Source organism: Physeter macrocephalus, chromosome 5 (assembly GCF_002837175.3).
Source record: "Physeter macrocephalus isolate SW-GA chromosome 5, ASM283717v5, whole genome shotgun sequence".
In the NCBI taxonomy this organism is placed as follows: domain Eukaryota; kingdom Metazoa; phylum Chordata; class Mammalia; order Artiodactyla; family Physeteridae; genus Physeter; species Physeter macrocephalus.
In genome coordinates, this window is record NC_041218.1 from 53,338,606 (window position 1) to 53,355,263 (window position 16,658).

Sequence of the window (16,658 nt, forward strand, 5' to 3'; positions counted from 1 at the left end):
ACTGAACAAGTAAGTAAATATGTTCTAGATAATGAAAGCAGGGAGAGAGAAATTACATATAATGAAGGAAGGCTAGAATGAACCTGCAGTGTTAGATTACAATTGGAAAGTATCAGTATGAACTCGTGTGTGTGTGTATACACAAACACACATATATGTGTGTGCATGTGTGTGTATACATGTTTGTGTGTGAATATATGCATATATGAAAGAGACAGAGATACAGATGTGTATATGTGTTAGTTATATATATATATTTGTATTTATATAGTATATTTATAAATATATATATAGTTTCTATCTCTGTCCACTGAGAGAGCCTAGAAGCAATGACACTCAAGTAGCAATTAAGCACACCTACTGCCCATATCTTGATTTTTAAACACCATTCTCCAATAAAAGGAACAAGAGTTCTTTGGAGAGTGGTTGAATCCAGGGCTAGGACAGGGAAATAAAAGATGATCCTGCAACATCTGGTGATGCCAGAAAGTAAAGAAATATTCAAAAAAGAATGGGTGCATTTTAAAGGATACAGTAGCCAATGTGAACAATCTCCTATTGGCCAAAGCTGGAACAATTTAAACAACAAAATAAATGATATATGGGATTATAATCCATGGAATAAATACCCATGGATTTATATTAATATAAATAATTGAATAAATAAATACATAAATGCTGGAGAGGAAACAGCTCTTCCTTAAAGACGAATTCCAATTAATAAATGTAGAAGGAATGAGGAAAATAGAAAACCATCATTAGGCAAAGGCCATAGCAATAAATAAAAAATTCGTGTGTAAAAAGCTTAAAAGAAACAAGATTAGATAGTCTCAATGCATCTCCCTCTAAAACACTTATTACTTACAAAACGAAAAACAGTAACTTTACAATTAAGAAACCCAGCAGTTACCACCTTAACCAAGTGGATCAAGGTTAACATCATCAATAGTGAAATATAACAACATCATAAATCCCCTATATGACGTACTTTCAGTACACATCACTTCGTAGTATTACTGCCAATCTATTTATGAGAAATCATAAACAAATACAAACTGACCAGAATTCATTAAAAATGTCAAAATCATGAAAAATAAGTATAAATAAAGGAACTATCAAAGGTTGGAAGAGACTAAGGATACATGACAACTAAATATAATGTGGGATCCTGAATTAGATCCTGGAATAGAAACAAACAAAAAAAAGGTGTGGGGGGGCGGGGAACTGGTGGAATTTGAATAAGGGCTGTAGTTAAGATTTAACAGCATTGTACCAATGTTAATTTCCTGACTTTGACCACTGTACTTTGGTTATGTAAAATGTTAGCAACAAAGAAAGCGAGGTGAAGGGTATAAAGAAATTAATTTTACAACTTTCCTGTAAGTCTAAAGTTATTTCAAAGTAAACTGTTAAATATATATATATGTTCTTTAGGGCTTCCCTGGTGGCGCAGTGGTTGCGCGTCCGTCTGCCGATGCAGGGGAACCGGGTTCGCGCCCCGGTCTGGGAGGATCCCACATGCCGCGGAGCGGCTGGGCCCGTGAGCCATGGCCGCTGAGCCTGCGCGTCCGGAGCCTGTGCTCCGCGACGGGAGAGGCCACAACAGAGGGAGGCCCGCATACCACAAAAAAACAAAAACAAAACAAAAACAAACAAAAAAATATATATATATATGTTCTTTAAAAATATATCAATAACGTGAAGTCAGAAAAACAAATATTGTATATTAACGCGTATATGTGGAATCTAGAAAAATGGTACAGATGAACCGGTTTGCAAGGCAGAAATAGAGACACACATGTAGAGAACAAACGTATGGACACCAAGGGGGGAAAGCGGGGGCCGGAGTGGGGGTGGGAGGGTGGGATGAACTGGTAGATTGGGACTGACATGTAAACACTAATATGTATAAAATAGATAACTAATAAGAACCTACTGTATAAAAAAAAGTAAATTAAATAAAATTCAAAAAAACAAAAACAAAATTTAAAAATACATATCAATAACATATTCAATAAGGCTAGAAAGAACATGATTATCTCCGTAACTGAAAATAAACTCTGAAAGAGCAGTTCAAACGACATCATGTAAAGATGTTAAAAAACAAAAAACAAAAAAAAAAACACTGACACCAAAAAATCAAATTAGAATCTTTGTGGCATACAAGCCTGAGCATCAGTGGGTTTTTTTTTTCTTTCTTTTTTTTTTTTTTTTTAGTTGCATAAAAAACGACATCATGATGAATATAAGTACTGATAAACAGTAAAAATGGGAAGTGAATTTAAACTGACCCCAAGACACACTTGAAGCAGCCTTTGTAAATAAACTCCAGGAATGAGCTCTCTAAAGTTCAAAATACACCAAAGTATCTTACATAATTAGATTTTGTAGGTATATGGGCTAGCATAAAGGGAAGCTCTTTTTTTTTCAAAGGTCAAATACTTAAGATTCCTTCAACTGCCACTCATCAAACTAGGCCTACCAAAAATTCTGAAGTGTTTTCATGTAAATGGCTTAAATGGCAGAAATCCATAGTGGTAGAAAAACAGAGACTATGTGTGAGCAAACCTTCAACTTGACCTGCCTCCACGTGCTTCTAAATCTCTATTTACTCTTCATCTACACCCTATACCAACCTAATCAAATGTTAAAATTTGCATTTTTTTTTCCTGCCATATTCTTTCTGTAGGATTACTATTTTATTGTTGCCCTTCCTGTTACACAGGATGTACACAACTGGTGTTAAAAAGTACAATACATTCTACAGCTGAGCACCACTTTCTGTAACTGAACAGGCAAAGAAATTATACTGAACATCAGCATGTGGCAGTATTTTTCAGAAAAAAAAAGTGTCTAAAGTGGGTTTAAATTGATTAACACTATTAAATCACTTCTAATATTTGATATTATATGATTCAATACAGCCATACAATTACATAAAATGTGTTAACATCAAAGAATACAACCAAAATTAAGATATCAAACAAAGCCTATATAACTTTTTTTTAACAGAAAATACTCTTGAAACCTGCATGTAACTGCCCATTCTTTTAAAGAAAACCTACTTAAAGCAAAATTATCAACCTCCAGAAAAATCACACACAGTAAGCCTATCCCCACAAAGTGTACAAAATGCACACTTGAAAAATACAAAATTAAAACAACTGTAAGCAACAGGTGAGCTGCATATTTATAAGAATGTGAAAAGAAGTCCTCCCATTTTTAGCACTGTTGTATAAAGAACTGTCTTTTGATGTGAAATTCATGAATTGTCCTCCTGTTGGGACCACACTTCACCATGTTTTTGAAATGAGATTACAGAGCAAGATAGAGCATCTTAGCAATGTCATCTTACTGAAGTTTTTTTCTTTGATTTTTACTACTTTATCAAAATATATCAAAACTTTATCAAACATCAAAAGATGTCCCTTAGATATGTAGGATTCATTTTTTAAATTCTTGCTTAGAAACAATATACAAAGGAGAAGCATATTTACTCCCAATCACACTCCTGAAAGATGCTTCTCAAGGTTGAGAAGGGTCTTCTCTCTTTTTCTCACTGGTTGTTTTTTGCCTTAGCATGTGTTAAGATATGAAATTTCAGGTTAGTCGACAGAGCAAACTTCTTATTACAACCGTCGAAGGGGCACATACAGGGCGTGTCTCCAGTATGGATTCGCACATGTGTGCACAAACAATTTGCTTCTTGAAAAAAATCATTCGATTCATATGGACGCCTTAGCAGTTTTCACTTAATCTTTTCATCCAATTAAGACATTTTTCCTCACTTTTTGAAATATATTTAAATTTCTACAGGGGCCTCAACTTCATGGTTGAAATCAGAGGTTGGCAAATTATGGGCTCTCCTATCTGTTTTGGTAAATAAAATTTTAATAGATCACAGCTATACATATTTATTTATGTATTGTCTACGGCTGCCTTTGCACTACAATGGCAGCTTTTATAGAGCTGAACAGTTGCAAAAGAGACCCACAAACCTTAAAATATTTACTATCTAATATTTCACAGAAAACGTTTGCTGACTCCTGGTTTAAATCATAGTTCCAAATTCAAGCAACAGCTTCACATAAAGGTCAATAAAAATCAAAGTCTAGAGCTGCAATGACCAATACAATAGCCAATTCTTACTTGAAATATGGCTAGTCTGATTTAAGTTGTGCTGTAAATCTAAAATATACACTGGATAGGAAAAAAGGAAAATAAACTATCTTGGTAACATTTGTATTGATTATATTTTGAAATGATATTTTGGATATGCTGAGTTACATAAAACATATTTATTAAAATCAATTTTGCCCATTTCTTTTCACTTGTTTATGTGTCTGCTAAATTTTAAATTACTTATATGGGTCACATTATATTTCTACCAGACAGTGCTGGTCTGAAAATCTTATTTAAGATAATAAATGTTTTTCCTACATAATGAGCTTAAAAATATCATTTATCATCCAACCTGGGACACTGTTGAGAGGGACACAGGTGCTATTAATGAAGAGACAATGGGCATTGAACCAGAACATTGCGGGCAACCTTTAGAAAATATGTTCATAAGCAGAGATACAAATTTGCCAAAATTTTTCTATGACTATCATCCTTCTAAAATGTTTTCTATATAGATTTAAGAACACTGAGTTAATCATATGTCTTCTATAATCTTTCTTCTCATAAATCCTATTTCCCACATTGCCAATTCACTCTACCCGTACAAAAAGGAGTTCTCAGGCTGTAGAAGTACAGAGAAATGTTATTCCCTTCCCTCCTATATCATGTAGTTCACAAAATTAAAAATTAGTGAGTAACTGTGTACCTCTGAGGGATTCACCTTTTAAATTCTGGAATATAAGCACTTTGGTGCTTTGCTTTTTATTTAAAACTGAGTAAACTTATCTGTCTTGAAGCATGCCAGTGTAAAATTATAAATGTTCCATTAGTACTTCCAATTATATGATGAGAAAAACATTGTACCTCAAATTCAAAATTAAGCCAATAGAAAAAAATGACTGAAATTTTAAAACTTAGTATCACTTAAGAAACAATCTTATCAGAGACCTCTAGATGGGGCTATAACTTCAGAAATACAACAGTTTTTCAGCATCTTCAGTAATTTATGCAGCCTAGATGTGTTAAATTGAATGTAATTCTAAAACCACAACTACAATTTTGCTGTTTTCTTTTTTAACTCAGTGTATTATGAGCATACTACTCATAATTCTGGTATTAAGTTCCAGCTGTAACCATCTGTCTTCTAATAATGCCCTGTGTTAAATAATGTTCAATAAAAATTAAGCATTGAGAATAACAATGATATATACACATTACAGGGTTTTTATTTTTGTTTTTCTTGGGGAGGACCTGGATTAGTGGAGGAAAGGGTGGGTGAGGAAATCAACCAGGCTACTATTTACCTGGGCCCAGAACGTTACTGCATCTTCTACATGACTTCCAACCACATCTTCAACTAAAACCAAATCACAATGCAAAGAAAATTAGAAATTAATCAAGATCATCTAGCTCTTACAACCAAAAATAATTTTTAGTGTCAGTACCTTTACTGTAATGTACTTCTTCATCCATTTGGACAATTCCGGAAAAACTGAAACAATTCAATACTTTGAATTAGGTTCTATTAATCTGTCCATTAACACTGAATAAAGACTAAACCATATAATGTCCAAATTCCTAAGTTATCAAAATTTAAACTCTATTAAGTTATAAAATTTATAAGTTATTTTTGTCCTAAGTTATCAAAATTTAAACTCTATATTAAAAACAACCCCAAAGATATTTTCTTCAATAATTGTTTTCAGCATATTGTATTTTGCAATTTCATCATACACAATTTCTATCTTTGAAATTATCTCTTTAGCCAAACCTTTACAAATTTACCTTGAAGTGTATAATTCATGCACACTTTGATCAGTTACATAAATACTTCAGAACAATGTGCATACTCTTTTAAAATAATTGATGCCCTCCCCAAACATGAGTAGGACTTCCATAATTTAAACAAAAAGAAACACTACAAACATATGTAAAACAAATGCTTCCGACTGGTATTTAATTTTTAAATAAACATATCCATTTTATTTAAAAGGCATAGTTGTTTCTGCTTTTGAAGATACCCTGCATTTAAAAACTGCAAAATGAATCAAACTTTACACATACCTTCAAAAATAATTTTCATTAAATAATTTGCTTTCCCAACTGCAAAATATTTCAAGATAAATGTCTACTAGTTTATAATTTTATCCTTAAAACACTAGAAGATTGCACTTTACATGCATAAATGTTAGTTTTTTGAAGGAAATGGAAAACAATAAATTTTTTTTAAGAAATTTAAGAGTTAACTAAACATCACTACACCAAAGCTCCAAATACCCTCCCAACTATGGGGGAAAAAGTTAACCCTATGGGGGGGCAGGGGGAAGGTTGTAAAAATTATTTTTTAAACTTTATTCTTATTTTCGTTACAACTTTTAAAAAAATTTTTCGCATACACTAACTAGGATCAACACATCTTTAAAAGAAGGATTCTTTCTCAAATACTGGCCAAAGTAATTTTTATTTATTTTTTATTAATTAATTTATTTATTTTTGCTGTGTTGGGTCTTCGTTTCTGTGCAACGGCTTTCCCTAGTTGTGGCGAGCGGGGGCCACTCTTCATCGCGGTGCGCAGGCCTCTCACTATCGCGGCCTCTCTTGTTGTGGAGCACAGGCTCCAGACGCACAGGCTCAGTAGTTGTGGCTCACGGGCCCAGGTGCTCCGCGGCATGTGGGATCTTCCCAGACCAGGGCTCGAACCCGTGTCGTGTCCCCTGCATTGGCAGGCAGATTCTCAACCACTGCGCCACCAGGGAAGCCCCAAAAGTAATTTTTAAATTGAGCAAAAAGTTGTAAAACCTAGTTGGAATCTGTTCAGGGAGACTATATTTCACTGGAAGACACTGGCTTAAACTTAGTAAAAATAAAAATGTTTACTTTGGAAATCACACCACAAGATCTAAAAAGCCACTGCTAGAATAATGTTTAAATCTTACTTTTAAAGGGGTCAAAAAAGACTTTTCCACATGGTTATGAAGGAAGTGATGCTGCACCCACTTTCTGCAAACCTGGATTACCAAACGGCACTTCCAATTCACATCGAGAGTTTGGAATAAGTAAGTCCAGGTAGCTCCTTAACACCTATTTTAGGAGGGATTTCGAAGCTTAAAAGGCACGTAGTTTGCGGGAAGAGAAAATTCCACCCGACAACAGGCCTGCAGGTCCTTGTCTTCACCCAGAACACGCAGGCCTCAGTTATTAGCAGGCCAGCTTCGCCTCCCGGCACCACACTCAGCAACAGGGGTGCCTGTCACCCTCAGAAGTGGGCCGGCGGCTCGGAGGCCAAGAAGGCCAAGAAACGGGCCGCGCCCATACTGGTCAGCCCTAAAAGACCACCCGAGGTGAAAATACGGCCCCTGAAGCAGCCACCATCGAACCTACCAAAAAGACTCCTACTGACCTCGCACTTTTCGCCAGAGAAGTTCTAGAAAAGTGCCCCCGGCCCCACATGCTAGGCCCTCAGCCCTCCGTCCCAAGGCCGTGGCTCACCGTCAGTTCGCGGTCAGCCCGCCGTCAGCCGGCCGTCGGCCTGCCGTGGCGCACGTGCAGAGGCTTACCTCGCGTGCCCCAGCCACTCTGGCCCCACACTGCGCTTGCTTGCTGCGCTTTCATACTGGCTCGGCGCGAGCCGGTGCCTCGCTCACGTGACCACCAAGGCCTGGGGGCCTAGGGCGGGGCGTGCTGGCTCAGGCCAGGCACCCGGAGGGCAGCGCACGGAGACTGCGCTGGCAAGATTTATGGACGGTTATTCCCAGCACCTGCAGGCTGATGGCTGCTTCTTTAACAAGGCTTCAAGTAATGACATAAGGTAGTGGCTTGGATTTTGTGGTCCTTCCTAATTTGTACACGGTGATTAAAATTTTAAAGCAGCCAAGTCAGAAGAATCCCGGCATTCTTTTTTACAGGTGGAAAGGAGAAAATGACTTTGGTTAATGAAAATGTGGTTTTCAGATTGGTAGCTTTATAAGCATTTCTCAGTCCAGCCTAGCGTCAGATCTCTCTCTTGTGTTGCAGCGTTTTTCACGACATTAAGGAGCAAAACTAATATAGCTTATCTATCCGGTTATAAGCAGATATTACCCTTTGTGGCAAACCTTGCATAACAGTAGAAAATTATCTCCATTAATTTTTAACAGCTTGATTGAAGTATAATTAATATACAATAAGCTGCAGGTATTAAAAGTACATATTTAGATGACTGAACATATTATATACTGTTGCAGTCATCCTCACTGTTAACAAAGATAGCAGTCATTTCCTTTATCCCCCCCAAAAAAGTTTCCTCATGCCTCTTTATAGTACTTGGCTCCCCATGTCTACCCCAAAGACAGATTCTGCTTTCTGTCACCATACGTAAATTTGCATTTTCTAGAATTGGATGTTATTGAAATCATACAGTATGTCCATTTTCTCTGATTTCTTTAATTCAGCATAATTATTTTGAGATTCATCCATTTTTTCACATGTATCAATAGTTCCTTGCTCCTTATTGCTAAGTACTATTCCACTGATACCAGCTGTGGGGTTTTAGTAGATACCCTTTATCAGATTGAAGAAATTACCTTCTATTCTTAGTTCGCTGAGAGTTTTTATCATGAATGTATGTTCAGTTTTGTTGACTACTCCTTCATCTATTGTGATCATGTGATTCTTTTTAAATTAGTTAATATGATGAATTACATTGGCTAATTTTCAAATGTTAAACCAACCTTGCATCCCTTGGATAAAACCCACTTGGTCACGATGTATTATCCTTTTTATATATTCTTGTATTAGATTTGCTAAAATGTTAAGAATTTTTGCATCTATGTTCAGAGGGATATTGGTCTGAAATTTTCTTTTCTTGTAATGTCTTTGTCTGGTTTTGATACAGAGCAATACTGGCCACACAGAATGAATTGTAAAGAATCCTAACTTCAGTTTTCTGGAAAAGTCTGTATAGAATTGGAAATCTTTGTTCCTAAATATTTGGTAAAATTCACAGTGCAGCCATCTGGGCCTGGAATTTTCTTTGTGGGCATGTTATTAACTACAAATTCAGTTTCTTTAATTGATATATAGGCTAATCAGCATATAATAGATATAGGGCTAATCATCTATTATCTATTTATTATTGAATGAACTTCATAGTTTGTGTCTTTCAAGGAATTTATCCATTTCATCCAAGCTGTAAAATTCATTGGCATGAAGTTGTTTATAACATTCCTTTATTATCCTTTTAATATCTGTAGAATCTATAGTGATGTCACTACTCTTGTTCCTAATGTTGGTGAATTGTGTGCTCTCTATCTTTTGCTGATCCATCTAGCTAGAGGTTTATCAATTTTGTCTTCTCAAAAAAAACCCAGCATTTGGTTTTATTCATTTTCTGTATTACTTTTCTGTTTTCTATTTCTGCTCTGATCTTTATTATTTCCTTTTTCCTATTTATTTTAATATTCATTTTCTCTTCTTCCTCTAGTTTCTTAAGGTGAAAGCTGAGGTCACTGATTTGAAATCTCCTTTTCTGGTATAGGCATTTGGTGCTGTAAATTTCCCTCTAAGTACTGCTTTAGCTGAATCACACACATATTTTTATGTTTTCATTCTCATTCCATTAAAAGTACTTTGATTCCTCTTCTAAGCTTTTTCTTTGACCCATGGATTATTTAGACACATGTTATATAAGTTTCAAATATTTGGAGATGTCCCAAATATTGGGACACCTTGTTATTGATTTCTAATTTAATTCCATTGCGGTCAGAGGACATAAATTACTATCTGAATCATCTTAAAAGTATTGAGACTTGTTTTATGGCCTAGAATATAGTCAATCTCAGTAAATGTTCCATGTGCAGTAAAAAAAAAAAAAAAAAAAAAGAATGTGTACAGCAGTTCTCCCTTATCCATGGTTTCACTTTCCACAGTTTCAGTTACCCATGGTCAACCAGGGTTTGAAAACATTAAATGGAAAATTCGAAAAATAAACAATTATAAGTATTAAATTGTGCACCCATCTGAGTAAGTATGATGAAATCCTACACTTTCCTGCTTCATACTGCCCTGGATCCCCAACCATTGACATTGTCTGCTCCTAACATCCAACCACTGACATCGTCATGGCCTGATGACCCAGGATCACCCAAAGTAGATAACCTTCCTTCTGACATATCTTCAGAAAGTCAGTAGTAGCCCAATGCTACATCACAATGCCTATGCCATTCACTTCACTTCTTCTAATCATGTAGCCACTGTATCATCTCACATCATCACAAGAAGAAATATGGCTACAGTACAATAAGATTGTGAGAGAAAATTTTTATCCCATAATTTTTTATAGTATATTGTTATAAGTGTTCTATTTTGTTAGTTATTGTTAATCTCTTACTGTGCCTAATTTATACATTAAACTTTATCATAGGTATGTATGTATAGAAAAAACTTAATATTTATAGGGTTTGGTACCATCTACAGTTTCCAGAATCCACTAGGGGTCTTGGAACATATCGACCAGGGATAAGGGGGGACTACTGTATTCTGCTGTCATTAGGTTGAGTGTTCTATAAATGTCACTGAGGTCAAGTTGGTTAATAGTTGTTCAGGTCTTCTATATCCCTACTGACTTTATATCTACATAACCCATTGGTCAGGGAGGCCCTTAGGTCATTAACTCTGACTCAAGCCTGCAGCACCTGAGAAGCATCTAGGGCAAAAAGCAAGAACTATCAGCTTCAAAGTTGATCTATCCCAATTATATATATTTAAGAACTGTAGAAATAAACAAAGTGTGGCCAGACCCACTGTACCCACTGAGATGGACTTCGGCCAGGACTTCATTTATCATTGGGCTTCCATAAAACCAGAGGACCATAATGGTGTTTGGGGTCCTTTGGGGTCCATATCAGCTCAGATCCTGTCCAATAGTCCTTGGTTTAAAAATCTTAATATTCCTCTTTCTCCACTGCATAGTTACCCTGGTAAATGGTGTTAAATGACAGACCCTTTGGGGAAGCATCAAGGGGATGTTTATCATATATACTTGAGAGTCCTTCCTCAAAGGGATCTGGGCTTTCCGTTCCATCAATGGGCTCTAGATCTGAACTGCCTTAGATTCAGAAACTAAGTGAGGAACTGTGGTTATACAAGTCAAATAACATCCTAATCAGCTGTGCTTCTATCTTTCCCCTTGGAACATCATGATCTTAACCTTCTTCACAGATCCATGCCTTCGTACCTATTAATTATGCCCATTGGGCCTCTGACAGTTAAGTTCCACAACCTGACCTTTGACATTTCTGCACCCCATCATCTACACTTATATAAAGGAGCCCAGTATCATGGCAGCATCTTCTACCATCAACTCTACCCTGTGGAGGTTAACCACTGCCAAACTTCTCAGTGTTGCCAGTATATTCTTCACCATTACATTTCTTTTTTTTTTTTTTTTTGCCGTATGTGGGCCTCTCACTGTTGTGGCCTTTCCCGTTGTGGAGCACAGGCTCCGGACGCGCAGGCTCAGGGGCCATGGCTCACGGGCCCAGCCGCTCCGCAGCACATGGCATCTTCCCGGACCGGGGCACGAACCCATGTTCCCTGCATCGGCAGGCGGACTCTCAACCACTGCGCCACCAGGAAAGCCCAACCATTACATTTCTTATTGCCTTAGTTACAAGCATCATCTGAGCCTTCCCAAAGAAAACAGTCAAGTGGTAGCTTCTCCAGTTTTAAACAACAAATCCATTCTAACATTGCTGTTTTCCTGAGCTTTTTGACCCCTTCCTCAATACTATGCCAAATAACTTCTGGCATTTCTACCATATCTTCCATATGCTATCCTAGCAATGTGTTAGGACCAACTCCAGATACCCTTGCCAGGACATTAAAGCTTGAGTCATGAGTAAGTGCTACGATGTCACTCTTTCCTGTCAAGACTTATATTCCACTCCCTGATCCAACACCCTCAAGATCTATTCCCAAACATGTTTCCTAGGTTCCTTCCAGTACATTTAGACCAGAACCTGCAGTTCATGCAGATTGTAACCTATCCTCCTATAGGAAGGACTGTATATCTGCTCTAAGGGTATGCTGAGATCTGATCCTAGTTATCAGTTTAGAGTCAATGAGGCATAGGAGGGATGGGTCTTAAGGAGAACAAGTATTATCTTGCAATGCAAGTGCCTCAGATAGTCTTTGCAGGATCTCCAGGCAAGGGCAGGCTGCTCTCCTCTAGCAATGTGGAGGAGACTGCTTCGGCCAGCTCAAAGGTTCAGGAAAACCTGCGGGTTCAATATTTCTCAGTCTCACCAACACACATGTCCCCATTGCATGTTTCAGGGTTCCTTTTCCTGTACGCACGCTAACTTTGGTGGAGGAAATGATCAAGGCTGTGCATTCAGTTTCCTTTGCAGCCTTGCCACCTTTACTATTAAATTTGGGCTGGAATGTCAGCACAGATGGCCTACAACCGCATGAGATGAGATTTTTCTTGAAAGGTACTATTGAGGCACTCTGGTTTCCGCAGCATGCCTTAAGTAGCTAACATGAACCTATACCATTTTCTTTTTTCAAGGTTTCCAAAGCAGTTAACAATGGCTAAAGAACACCTCCATCTTTGTAATTTCCGTTAGTCCCATTCCACAGTAATGTCACTGCTACGGTATAACCTAACAGTTCACCTTCCACCTGCTATTCACGCAAATCCACTACAGTAACTGTGATGCATCTACATGCCAGGAGTTATCACTACCCCACTTACCACCAGCTATGGGTCTTTACTGTCATCTATTCAATGAATATTGCAGTCACAGAATCCCATCCTGAGGGTTTGCTTTTTAAGGCCATTCCTGATACCCATCATAGCCTGGGTTTACCCCTCACAAAAAAGCAAAGCCTAAGACAAATGTTCAAATACAGGTAAGTATATTTGGGAAGTGATCTGAGGGAACCAGAGGGAGGAGTCAGGGAGTAGAAAAAGGAAAAAGAGAAATCTAACGTAAGGATGTATTATGGGGTTGACCATTGCTATGGGTGACTAGTGTTCAATCCTATTTTCTGAGAAAGCTTATGAAAGGCATCTCAGAACTGTCTTCCCAGCAGAAGTTAGGGGAACTATTTATCTGTCTATTGGCTTCCACCTCCCATTAGTCAAGTTTGGTCCCAAGGTCATTATTAACCCACCCATGTATTTCATACATGTATGATGCAGAGGGGTTCCAGTGGGCATCCCAAGCCACAGTGTCAGAGGATCTTTAGAAAAGACAGCAAGACAAAGTGCCATCAAATGGCTTCCACGTGAAGCTGTCAGAAGCCTGCTTGGAAGTGTTTCACAGCAGTACTGGAGTTAGAGATGCACCAGGAGAATTTGAAGTGGCACACGGGAGGCATCAATACAGTTACAAACAATGCATAGTTAACAAAACAACTTAAAAATCATTAGATACCACTAGAAAATGATTATACAATTTTAAAATATACTTTTTTATTTTAAAACAAATCAACATTACAGTTTGAAAAATTAAAAAATTAAGGATTTTCATTTAACTATTTTGAATGAAATATATTTGTTCAAAACCCTCAATATCATCTTTAATTTTTAAAACAGCATGAAAAAGTTAAACTATTATAAACTAAAAATATTTACTGTACTTTAAGCTTTTGGCTAATATAAAAATAACCTCATTGTTAGGAGAGATAAAAAGTTTATATAAAGTAATCATGAATTTTGACAAAAGTAATGTAAGGTATTTTCACTTAAATAAATTGAGGAAACATTCAAAAAGATATTTTTACACAGAAAAAGAAGTAAATAATTTGAGGAAAAATAAATTGTATTATTATACTTAAATAATTAACACACAAAAGACATATTTGGATGCTGGTTTTAATTTCCCCAGTAGTCTTCATGAAGGCTTTGTAGTTGATGGCAATGGTGCTTTTCCTTTCGGCTTAGCAGCCTTTTCCATTTTTATCTGAAAATTTAAAATATTTGTTGATATAATAATTTGTAAAACATCCTAAAGAAGAAAAAAGGTTGCACATACCTCATTTGGGTTCATGTCTTATTTAGCACAGCCATTTTACACAGTTACTTAGCGGTTATTAAGCTGCTAAATACTAAAGCCACAATCTGATTGTTGAAGGGACCCAACTGCATTTTTAAAATATGGTTTGTTGGGGTATGCAAGCTCCCAGCTCCTCTCCCTCCTCTGTTTCCTCTCTTCTTCTCTCTCAGAGCCAGGGCATACTTCAGTAACACCTTGGAGACAGAGAGAATGGGTCAGAGGGAGGGGGAAGAGGCAGAGAGTCTCACTTACACACACACACACCCCTTCACACACACAGCCCAGCACACGGGAGAGATTTGAGGAGTGTTGACTGAACAGAGGACTCACAGAATGAGCACAAAAGCGAGAACCCTGCAGAGAGGGGTCCTGTCAAGGGCTCTGTCTCTATCTCAGTGTTTGAGTGAGTGAGTGAGTGAGTGAGTGAGTGAGTGAGTGTGTGTGTGTGTGTGTGTGTGTATCTCAAACACGGTCAAAGAATGACAAAATTTTTTAATTAAAAAAGTAATCAGGGACTTCCCTGGTGGCACAGTGGTTAAGAATCTGCCTGCCAATGCAGGGACACGGGTTCGAGCCCTGGTCCGGGAAGATCCCACATGCTGTGAAACAACTAAGCCCGTGTGCCACAACTACTAAGCCTGTGCTCTAGAGCCCGCGAGCCACAACTACTGAGCCCGCATACTGCAATTACTGAAGCCCGCATGCCTAGAGCCCATGCTCCGCAACAAGAGAAGCCGCCACAACTACAGAAAGCCTGCATGCAGCAACGAAGACCCGACGCAGCCAAAGATAATAAATAAAAGAGCCCGTGCTCCGCAACAAGAGAAGCCGCCACAACTACAGAAAGCCTGCATGCAGCAACGAAGACCCGACGCAGCCAAAGATAATAAATAAATTTTTTTTAAAGTTATCAAGTACTGTTTGATTTCAACTTTACAAAAGCATTTTAACAAAAATAACATATAATGAATATTGCTTTGGAGAAATGATTACATTAATTTTAATTGCCACTAAAGTTAAAAAAAAGAAAAGCTTAAATGCCTAACCTTACATCCAGCCTATGCACATTCCCTACAGCGTTACAAGATACACCTAATCCAGTTGGATTATCTCTGGAACACATACTGCTTAAAGGACAGTTACCTATAATTCTGATTTCTACATTTCAACAGTTACCTTCCTAAGGTTGTCCTTCTCCACTGTAACTGAAACAAAGAAGCTTGCATACCCTAAGCAGCAGCCTTCTGATCTTTTAGAAACATATAAACCCTTTCCTTGGGGAAAAAAAAAAGACTGCATAGAACACAAAACCCACCTTCCTTTTACTGCCACTCACACTCACACACACCAATTCCAAGGCAGCACCACTGCCTTACCCCTGCAAGAGAAGGGGAGAGAAAATTTGGGGCATGGTGGGTGGAGGCAAGGCCTCTTACTTCCTAATATGTCGGGAATAATACCAAGAAACCAGAGAGGCCTGGCAAAACCAGTCTACCCAATCTCACCAAACTGCAAGTAACCTCTTAAAAATAAAACTGAATGAATCTCACCTCTGTCTCTTCCCATTTTCTCCCTCTCTCTTTCCTCTTTGAGTTGGCTGGGAACCTCATTCAAAAATCATACACTCGGGACTTCCCCTGCAGTCCAGTGGTTAAGATTCCACACTTCCACTGCAGGGCGCATGAGTTCGATCCCTGGTCAGGGAACTAAGATACTGCATGCTGCGCGGCATGGCCCAAAAAATAAATAAATAAAAATCGTACACTCATATCACTCTTGCACACTGTAAAGGTCAACAGGCCATCTGAAGGACCCCCAAAGAACACTCTGTTCTGAGGCAAAGATGATGGGCCTCGGAGTCAGAAGAATACCTGAATCCTACCTCTACTGTTGATTAAGCATCTGAGGCAAACTACTAACCAACAGTTTTGTCCTTTGTAAAAAAGGTCATAGTAATAGGCACTATGTAATAGGGTCGTTCTAAAGGTTTAAATAAGATTTTATATATATATATATATATAAATCTAGGTACTTAATAAGCACTCAAATGCTAGTCCCCTTACACCTCTCATTTAGGGCCAAGTGTTACATTTGCAGTAACATCAAAAAAGATCAAATATGCTAAACAAACAACAAAAGCCAAAGCAGCGTTTACTCATTTCAAATAGTACTTAGCAAATACATCCACCTAATACAGTATCCAAAGAGCAAAAACACCTCCTCTTTCTCCTCCCTAATTTTTTTAAAATTTTTCTTATGCAGCAGGTCCTTATTAGTCATCAGTTTTATATACATCAGTGTATACATGTCAATCCCAATTGCCCAATTCATCACACCACCACCCCCACACCCCTGCAGCTTTCCCCGCTTGGTGGCCATACATTTGTTCTCTACATCTGTGTCTCAATTTCTGCCCTGCAAACCGGTTCATCTGTACCATTTTTCTAGGTTCCACATATATGAGTTAATATACTATATTTGTTTTTCTCTTTCTGA

General features: G+C 37.7%; 2 protein-coding genes across 5 annotated transcripts in view; both read right to left on the reverse strand.

Annotated features, from left to right (window-relative positions):
• STK31 (serine/threonine kinase 31) overlaps positions 1-7,572 on the reverse strand; it is a 106,323-nt gene extending 98,751 nt beyond the window's left edge. The window contains exons 1-3 of the mRNA XM_024131233.2: positions 7,523-7,572; positions 5,568-5,614; positions 5,427-5,479 (exon numbers count right to left, since the gene is read on the reverse strand). Coding sequence (XP_023987001.1) covers positions 5,427-5,479; positions 5,568-5,614; positions 7,523-7,572 — 150 coding nt within the window. The remainder of the gene's footprint in view (positions 1-5,426; positions 5,480-5,567; positions 5,615-7,522) is intronic.
• A 6,247-nt stretch (positions 7,573-13,819) lies between these two features.
• FAM221A (family with sequence similarity 221 member A) overlaps positions 13,820-16,658 on the reverse strand; it is a 26,540-nt gene continuing 23,701 nt past the window's right edge. Inside the window, exons 6-7 of one of the 4 annotated variants that reach the window (XM_028489473.2) lie at positions 14,142-14,356; positions 13,820-14,069 (exon numbers count right to left, since the gene is read on the reverse strand). In XM_028489473.2, the coding sequence (XP_028345274.1) occupies positions 14,186-14,356 (171 nt within the window). In that variant the 3' untranslated portion in view covers positions 13,820-14,069; positions 14,142-14,185. The remainder of the gene's footprint in view (positions 14,070-14,141; positions 14,357-16,658) is intronic. The other 3 variants (XM_028489471.2, XM_028489472.2, XM_024132159.3) reach the window with 3 other exon arrangements.